Here is a 9,344-nt window from a genome sequence, read left to right on the forward strand (position 1 = left end):
CGAAGGCAATCTGGGTACATAGCTTTATTTGGCTGTTTTGTAGATTGAAGTAAGACAATGTCTTAAGTTATACATTATGAAACCTAGATGCCTTGATGCGCTACAGAAACAGGAGATGGGCTGCTGCCCTACGGCTGGGACAAAAATTACTTCTGCAGATGATTCTGTCTGTATAGTAATGTAGAGTTTGTGTTCCTTGCAGGTGTTGGCTCTGGTGTTCATTAGGAAACTGATGGATTGCTTCTTCACCAAGAGAGAGATGAGCTGGCTGGATGATCTAATGCCAGAGAGTAAGAAGAAGAAACTGGAGGATGCTGAAGAAGAGGTATGAAACAGTGGAGGCTGCTGAGGGGAGGACGGCTCATAATAATGGCTGGAACGGAGCCAATGTAAAGGCACCAAACACATAGAAATCARGTGTTTGATTYATTTGATACCATTCCACTCATTCTGCTCCAGCCATTACCACGAGCCCATCCTCCCCAATTCAGGTGGCATCAAACTCCTGTGGTATAAAAATAGCATCAAGGAAGATTAGCCCTTTGYTGGGCTAAAATAAACCCTAAAAATCAATACATAACACTAATATGCCATATATCTATCACGTTTCAAGGAGGACCCAGATACAGACAGTTTCAAAGAAACAACAGTTTATTTCTAATACAGGGGCAGGCAAACCAGGGGTCAGAAATCCAGTGAGGGTGCAAAGGGTCCAGAACGGCAGGCAGTCTCAGGGTCAGGGCAGGCAGGGATCAATAATCCAGTGAGGTGGGGCAAGGTATAGAATGGCAGGCAGGCTCAGGGCACACAGAAGGGTAAAAACCGGGAAGGACTAGAAAACAGGAGCAAGTAACAGACAGGAGCAGGGGAACAAACGCTGATAGGTTTCACTAATTGGCAACAGACAAACAGAGAACACAGGTATAAATACACAGGGGATAATGGGGAAGATGGGCACCTGGAGGGGGGTGGAGACAAGCACAAAGACAGGTGAAACAGATCAGGGAGTGACAGTACCCCCCTCTAGGGGTCGCCACCTGGCGTCCTACCTGGGCYCATATCTGGTTGACCGGGGTGCCGGCGTTGGAAATCCGCGATGAGGCCTGGGTCCAAGATGTCCCTGGCSGGACCCAGCACCTCTCCTTCGGGCTATAACCCTAGTAGTTGTGGGGCAATAGCYGCATGACATCCGGCTTGACATTCTTGGATCCCAGCCGGGAGGAGAAGGAGAAGTTGAACCGGGTGAACAGTAGGGCCCACCTAGCCTACTTGGAATTGAGGCACTTGTGGAGATATTCCAGGTTCTTGTGGTCGGTCCACACAATGAATGGATGTTCTGCCCCCTCTAGCCAGTGCCTCCTCTCCTCCAACGCCATCTTCACACTGAGAAGCTCATGATTCCCCACATCGTAGTTCCTCTCCGTGGCATTGAGGCGGTGGGAGAAGGCGGCGCAGGGATGTAACTTGAGGTCCAGGGGAAGCCAGGGTGCTGTAGCCCCGGATAAAGTGGCGATAAAAGTTGATGAATCCCAGGAAACGTTGCAGCTGTACTCTGGACATAGGCTGGGGCCAATCCACCACCMCTCTCACCTTCCTGGGATCCATCTATACACTCCATGCAGCGATGATGTAAACCAGAAAGGGGATTGTGGATCGATGGAATTTGCACCTCTGCTTTTACAAAAAGCTGGTTCTCCTAGAGGGCGTTGGAGAACCTGTTGGAGAGCAAAGGTTTCACTAATAATTGGGAAGATGGGCGACACCTGGAGGAAGGTGGAGACAAGCACAAAGACAGGTGKACCAGATCAGGGTGTGACAATATCAGTAGATCATTTTTACTTGAGATATGTAACTTCCGTTGTAATGGTTCATCTCTGCGTGTGTTTTAACAAATGTATTACATAGAGTACTAGATATCACTAGTATAACAAGTTCTTGTTGATTTAATTAATCCTAAGGAGGAGGAGCAAAGTATTTTGGGAGAGGAAGATGGAGTAGTGCAAGTGCCGTTAGAAGGATATCAAAAGTAAGTCATCAGCCATTGTGAGTGAAAAAAATATGAATAGAATCACACTTCATGCTTCATTAGTAGTCAAATAGTTTACTGATTGTTGTGAATTATTACGCATGATTATGTCTTGTTTTCTAGGAGTGAATCCGCACTCAACATCACTGATGAAATGTCCAAAGGCTCTTTTGGAAACACGTGGAATGTCAACTCTGACAACTCTAAAAAAGAGCTAGACTCAAAAAGGTATTGAATTGCCTCAGTCGTGTTCATCCGAAATCAACACATTGATGTTGAAAACATCTCTTTGTTTTTTCTTCTTCTGTCCGTCTGTATAAAAAATGTATTAATATGAATCCGAATTTAAGATACATGCATGTAACTCAAACTTTCTTGCTAATTTCCCTGTGGCATCAGTTCATTTAGAATATCTCAATTTAGGATTCCTCCTTGAGTGTATTTGTGTTATAACCCATTAAAGAAACAAATAACATCTATGTGCKATTGAATCCATAGAATGCCTCATATTTACCAAGTGTAATGTTCATATAAAGGATTTTTAGGATATTGATACTGTAAGTCAATGCTACTGTAAACAAAATGGCTTGACGGTACATTTCAGAGCTGATGAGTTGTTCCATTWCTTGACTGTATTTTCCCATTCCATCTCTATCATAAGTTCCCTTATATCCTCATAGATGCTGAATCCCCCAAAGGTAAGCGTCTGATCCCRGTGCCCTTGCTTGCTCATCCTTAGTCTGTTTGGTCAGTTTTTTGAGAAAAAAAAWWMWWAATAATYTTTTTATCTTTGCATGATATGAGGCAGGACAGGAAAATGTCAATTTTTTTAATTGATCATTTGGTTGAAACTAGATGCTGCTTATTTTGCATTCTACAAATTGTCAAGTTACATTATAATTGTTTTACTTCATCAACACTGAGAGTGCACAGCTCTTAGYAACTCTTTAATGACTGCCGGTGTTAGGCAAAGGTAAACATTATGGATGCTAAATCCATTACCTTTCCGCTGCTTGGAATATAAACCCAGRATATGACAGGCAGTGAAGAGTAAACATGCGCTCAGTTTAAAGTGACATGACTGAGACAGCAAGGATGTAAAGTGCATGTAGGAGCCATCTCTGAATGATGCTAACTGTATCAATCAGTCTCTGCTYGCATGCCATTCATCCTTTGACTGTATGCCTCAGCCAATGGCTGTGAAGGGCAGTTTGACAAGGAGCACTACAGTACAGCATGCTAGCTGTAGGCTCCGATACGCAACAGCTAGAGAGTGACTTATTATTAGTACATCTCTCCTGAGAACTGCTCTTTCATGAACATTGTCTGAGGTSTTGCCCTTCAGACCCCATACCTCTCAGCTGCCTGGAACATACAGTACAATACTATACATGTGAGTGGATTAGCATGTGGTTACTAAAGCATGTCAAATATGAACCTAATGTTAATGTAAAGCCCCTTCCCAACTAAGACATCAGTTGATGATACATTTGGGGGCAGTTTCCCGGACACTGATTAAGCCTAGTCCRGGACTAAAAAGCATGCTCAATGGAGAATCTTCATTGTTGGAGCTGGACAGCTGATCGGTATAAGCTACGTTCTGAAGCTGTATACTTGAAAGCACTAACAGCCAGTGTTTATACCCACAGCTTATCCAAGAACAGTGGAAGGAAACAAAAGAAAAGAAGAAAGATGCAGAAGGGCTGCTTCGACAGGGAGTCAAGTTTATGACGTTTCCCCTTTCACTGTGTTTTAAACAAATCAATATTGTGTGCCACAGTTTACCATTCCTTTATGTTTTGTCTTGTAAATCTTTGTGTGTTCAAAAGCTTAATACAGTATTTTTTAGTTGACGTGTCCAAAACTGCTTCTTTGTGAGGCAACCTAAAGACATTTATTTATTGTATGTATTTTGTATGTTTTTGTATTTTTTCCAGTATCATAATATTACAGTTGTTTGAAATTGATAAATTATCCAACTAGATAAATAATCAATTTAAAAGTTTGTGCAATACTGCAGTTAAAGACTATGAAAGCAAGTATATATATATATATAATTGATGAATTCATCTAGGCAAAGTCAAAATGTACTTTATGCATGAAGTTTTATTTAATGAAGTATTATAAAATATACTGCATCTGCTTGAATTTCAAAACGCTATAAATGCGAAGAAAATCTACAGTATCTGTGTTTGAGCATTCGCATCATGATTTCAGCTTTTTGCAATTGTCTTTAAGCTTTGAATATTGTTAAAATGTATTACTACCAGTTAGGAGATTAGTTGAAAATAGCTTTTTTATATTATTTATGGTTGGCAACATGTTCTTGTACAAAGAGCAAGCATTGCATTGAGCGTTTGAATAGTAAAAAGCCTGACTTAAGTTGTAGAATACTGTTATGCATATCAATAGATAGTATTGAAACAATGTTAAAGAAGAAAATAAAATCCTGGCTTTAGTTTAAATCAAAATATTTGTTTTCATAGTCATACTGCCAAAGTTGAAATAGTTGCAGTTATTGCAGTATATCAATATTTTTCAAGCTGCAAAGTACATGCTTGTGTTTCATTTTATGTTTGTTGTTTGTCATGGGCCATCGTGTGTGCCCAGGAATGATTGTCCATTCAATAACTAAATATGAAGCTCAACTAATACTTGAAGGTGTCTACTAAAGGGCGACATACATGGCTATAGAAACAATTGCAATAGCACTTTTTCTAGAAGGGGAAAATGTATAGTATATTTATTGTTATAAKATTTTTGAAACTATTTCCTTTTTACAATAACAAAAATGTATTTGTTCACATATAATTAGCTATGCCTATTTATCTATAATACATACCTGTTGCTTACTTTTAAAGTATCAGTATCTGCAAAATATTTTAAAATCTCTTGTTGAACATTTCTAGTACTAKTCGTTACTAATTTTACTTAGCTCGGAATTCATTTGTTTAAATAGTCACTCAATCAGTTTTGTTTGTGACATAAATCATTGTAAYGAAACATGGCACTGGAAAACATTGTGTTGTTTCTGCTTCTAAGTTGTTATTGGTCTTTAGAGCTGATGTATTACTGTTTATGATGCATCTTGTATATGTACATTTACTATGAAACTATAAACCTCAAATGTAATACATTTATTTGAACATGTTTCTTTTCCCCATCAATATCATTGCATGCTGTTTGGAGTGTCTGATATGGTCCCGTGTGGCTCAGTTGGTAGAGCATGGCGCTTGCAACACCAGGGTTGTGGGTTCATTCCCCACGGGGGGACCAGGATGAATATGTATGAACTTTCCAATTTGTAAGTCGCTCTGGATAAGAGCGTCTGCTAAATGACTTAAATGTAAATGTATATGGGCTTGACACTTCAACAAATGCCCCCCAAAATAACCTTKATTCTCATTTTGAGAGAGTTTCTAGATTCACTTTGTAATCTTTGACTTCCGAGATTCCAGTGAAAAACGGCAGTGAGGGTCTACTTTGAGTTGACCAGTCAACCGTATACACTAGGTCAGGTCACTTACACTGTAGGTGAGAGTGTTTGACAGCAATCCGCTCAACTGAGTCTTCCGCTACACTCACAGCCACATCTGCCATGTGAGCATGAGGTTGGATAACGAGGTTGGATAATGAAGTACACATGCTGAAGTCATTCAGTGCAGGAACTAAATTTGCCTGGAGGTAATACAATATGACTTCACTTGAACATACTATACAGAACACAACGTCATCCTCATCTACAGAATCTACTTAGCTTTTCTTAATTCAACAACAAAAGAACCCCCAAATTTTGATTACGACAAATGCCAAGTATAACCCTTAGAGATTTGGAATATAAATAGAATTGAGCGGGCAGGCTTTTAAAAAAATCAACAGATGCTTTTTGATGCACTAGCTGACAGCTTAGAAAGGTATAGCATCCCAAAGCATGACATATATCTGGCTCATGTGACTAGTTTGTTTCCGTGCCAGGAAGACCCAGGAAGTGACGCCTGATTGACCACTGATCTCTGCCAGGCTGTCATTGAGATAGTATTGTCTATTGGTTTCCTCAAGTGTCCTTGCTGCCGGTGCTACATCGGTAAAATGTGTTATGACGCTAAATTAGCAGATGTGACAGCACGTCGTTCCATTACCTGATTGAAATCCCTGGGTGTGTTTTCCTCTTGGTGATACGGCTGTCCTCAAGGCTGATTGATTTGGGTTCCACCTCCGTGAATACAGGGTCTCTACTTGAACATGATGTCCTTGAAGTGTTACTAATATATAATACAATTAAATGTATTATAAAAGTAAGGATTATATTTTCACTTAATTTTTGTTTATGGGTTCATTTTATAATGCATCTCTCTTGTTAATGTTTAMATTTTTATATTTTTATTTWAAAAAATTATGGCAAGATTAACGATTTATCAAAGGCCCTATGCAGTCCAAAAAATGTGTTGGTGCATGGACTCTACAAGGTGTCGAAAGCGATCAACAGGGATGCTGGCCKATGTTGACTCCAATGCTTCCCAAAGATGTGTCAAGTTGGCTGGATGTCCTTTGTGTGGTGGACCATTAATGATAAACACAGGAAAATGTTGAGRGTGAAAAACCCAGCAGCATTGCATTTCTTGACACAAACCGGTGCGCCTGMCACCTACTACCATACCCCGTTCAATGGCACCTAAATATTRTGTCTTGCCTATTCACTCTCTGAATGACACACATACACAATCCATGTCTCAATTGTCTCWAGGCTTAAAAATCCTTCTTTAACCTGCCTCCTCCCCTTCATCTACACTGATTGAAGTGGATTTAACAAGTGACATCAATAAGGGATCATAGCTTTCAACTGGATTCACCTGGTCAGTCTATATCATGSAAAGAGCAGGTATTCTTAATGTTTTGTACACTCAGTGTATATATCCACACTATGATGTTGGAATAATATTGTGAAATTGTGCTAATGCCCATTTTAAATTTCAACTTTATTTAACTAAGTCAGTTAAGAACAAATTCTTATTTACAATGARGGCCTACCGGGTTAACTGCCTTGTTCAGGGGTAGAATGACAYATTTTTACCTTGTCAGCTCGGGAATTCGATCCAGCAACCTTTCGGTTACTGGCCCAGCGCTCTAACCACTAGGCTACCTGCCTCCCCTTTTTGTGTTAGAAGTTGTTTGAAAAGACCGCCTGAAATTGCAGCCTGAGTTTTGGCCTGCCTGGTGACATCACCAGGTGGTAAATTAGTTAATATACCAATAAGAAAGAGTTCCAAACCTCTCTGCCAATAACAGCTAGTTTACAGTTTCCCCCTCCTCACTCAGACCACTACCAGACAATCCTATCAAGATTCTTGCTTGATAAATTGCTCTTTGCTAAAAAAGCAATTTTTGTTTATTTTTGCCAATTTTAAATGAAAACACTCACAGTAAGGTACTTAATTGTTAGCCAGAAATGACTTGATATTGAGCTAGAAATGGCTGCATTGGACCTTTAAAATGTTTCTACCAAAAATTAGCAAGGTACAGGTGACAGATTTTGGGCCAGTTTTACCAACATTTTGCACCTGTTATTTTTAGGAGAGTGAAAGAAAATCTCACTCTCAGGCTACTCGTTAACCATAATATCTTATTCCTCTCCTTTTGTATCACTTCGAACATCTTGCCGCTGATGTTTAAGTACAGAGTGAAGCATTTAGATAATACATTGTCACCATTTTCTGTTAATAACAACCAAAACATTAGCAATTGACAGACAACAGAATTTCTTGTCAGGGGATTTATTAGCATGACCAGAGYACGATACAGGTTATAAAACATGAAATGGAACAAGGGGGTCATTCTGGATGAGTTGCATTCTCTCTTGACTGCAGGGACATAAGACACTGGGACTCTGTGGCTGAGCAGAGGAGCCCTACTCTCGTCTGCCTCGGCCATTCTTCAGCCAGGACACAAACTCCTTGGCTGCCTGGTCCTGCAGGTAGGAGCTCACGTCGCTGGTGTAGGTACCCTCTGCATGCCGTTTGATGGGACCACTGAAAACACATGGAGAGATTTTATAGTGTTGATAATAACTATTTATAATTGATAATATATAATTGATAATATAAGCAAATTGATTCACTGTGCATTGTTAAGCTGATGTAGTAAGGTTTTACTGAGCTGTAACTTAAAACCATATAAAACCAAGATAATCACCAACATGCAGTAAATATCTGCAGTATGTCATGAAGTGTAGCAGAAGCTTATCTTTGGTTACAGCGCAGCAAAAACATTTGACATTTCACTAGCCATATCTCTTATTATAACMACTGCATTCATACAGTTTCAGTTTAAGTTGTCTCATATTGGAAGATGATCCACTGCATTGTGAAATGGAATGAGGAAGACCGACAGGCAGCAGGGGAAGAAGAAAAAGACACTCACCCACTTCTCTTGGAGTTCATTAGCCACTGGACAAAGTCTTGTGCTCGTCTCGACTCAAGATATTTACTGTAGTCGTTYGAGAATGTTCCCTCTGAATGTCTCTTCATGTTTGAAAGCTCCCTTGGCTCYCCGAACATAGAGTCCTCTGTCAACAGGCTGAAAAAACAGACAAGTCAGCAGTTATAGGATGATGATTCACAGAGAGAGAGAGAAAGCCTCAACCTGAATGGTGCAGAGTTCAGAAGTTGCTCCGAGTTCGAGGCTRTTACCTAGCGTTGTCCTCTGTGTCCTCCTGTGGGATCTGCCAGCTGCTCTGAACAATGATCAAGAGCAGAAGTCCAGCGAAGGAGTGGGTACTTTTCATCTTTTGACCTCCTAGATATTAGCAGAGAAAAGAGGACGAGCTGTTTCAAATGTCAGCAATTTCAGCCAAACAGCATCATGATAGAAGATAATATAATTCAGAGAAAATTCCCGATGAGAAATATTTCAGCGGTTGAAAAGGAGTATTAGGGGGTTTGGTGCTGCTCACCTGTATTCCCTCTGTTGAGTGTGTGAGAAATGTTGGTCGATGTCTTCTGGCTTCTCTCTCTCTGGTTCCCTGGAGTTGCTTCATGATCCCTTCTAGGTCTGACCAGCCTTTATATAGTTGAGATGAATGACTGTTTACTCAGGTGGCACCTTCCTCACAGACGCACTAGCCCGTTTGTTACTCTCAATCCATTAGTCAGAACTCGACTCAATGCACTGGATAGATTTGCAGTTCATCTTTGTTCAAAAGGAGATGTGGAAATGTCCAGAGTTAAAAGCTGTCACTTAGGTGTCGAAATCAAACATGATTTCATCCTGTCCAACAAATCCAAATACTTATATAACCATCCGCCACCTGTGTTCAGATAAC

General features: G+C 40.2%; 2 protein-coding genes across 4 annotated transcripts in view; one reads left to right on the plus strand and one right to left on the minus strand.

Annotated features, from left to right (window-relative positions):
• The window catches only part of LOC111974664 (sodium-driven chloride bicarbonate exchanger), a 41,492-nt gene extending 37,124 nt beyond the window's left edge, over positions 1–4,368 (plus strand). For 2 of the 3 annotated variants that reach the window (XM_024002574.2, XM_024002583.2), the window contains exons 23-27: positions 203–325; positions 1,959–2,026; positions 2,150–2,254; positions 2,688–2,724; positions 3,676–4,168. In XM_024002574.2, coding sequence (XP_023858342.1) covers positions 203–325; positions 1,959–2,026; positions 2,150–2,254; positions 2,688–2,706 — 315 coding nt within the window. In that variant the 3' untranslated portion in view covers positions 2,707–2,724; positions 3,676–4,168. Of the gene's footprint in view, positions 1–202; positions 326–1,958; positions 2,027–2,149; positions 2,255–2,687; positions 2,725–3,675 lie in introns of all 3 variants that reach the window. The other variant, XM_070447170.1, reaches the window with a different exon arrangement.
• A 3,413-nt stretch (positions 4,369–7,781) lies between these two features.
• On the minus strand, positions 7,782–9,053 carry LOC111972156 (glucagon-1). The gene is made up of 4 exons (XM_023999043.2): positions 8,976–9,053; positions 8,713–8,818; positions 8,444–8,599; positions 7,782–8,052 (listed from the first exon to the last, which is right to left on the minus strand). Exons 2-4 carry the CDS (start codon positions 8,805–8,807, stop codon positions 7,932–7,934), a joined length of 372 nt encoding a protein of 123 aa, XP_023854811.1. The 5' UTR covers positions 8,808–8,818; positions 8,976–9,053; the 3' UTR covers positions 7,782–7,931.
• Positions 9,054–9,344: the final 291 nt, after the last annotated feature.

The sequence above is a fragment of the Salvelinus sp. IW2-2015 genome, linkage group LG2, assembly GCF_002910315.2.
Source record: "Salvelinus sp. IW2-2015 linkage group LG2, ASM291031v2, whole genome shotgun sequence".
Classification (NCBI taxonomy): domain Eukaryota; kingdom Metazoa; phylum Chordata; class Actinopteri; order Salmoniformes; family Salmonidae; genus Salvelinus; species Salvelinus sp. IW2-2015.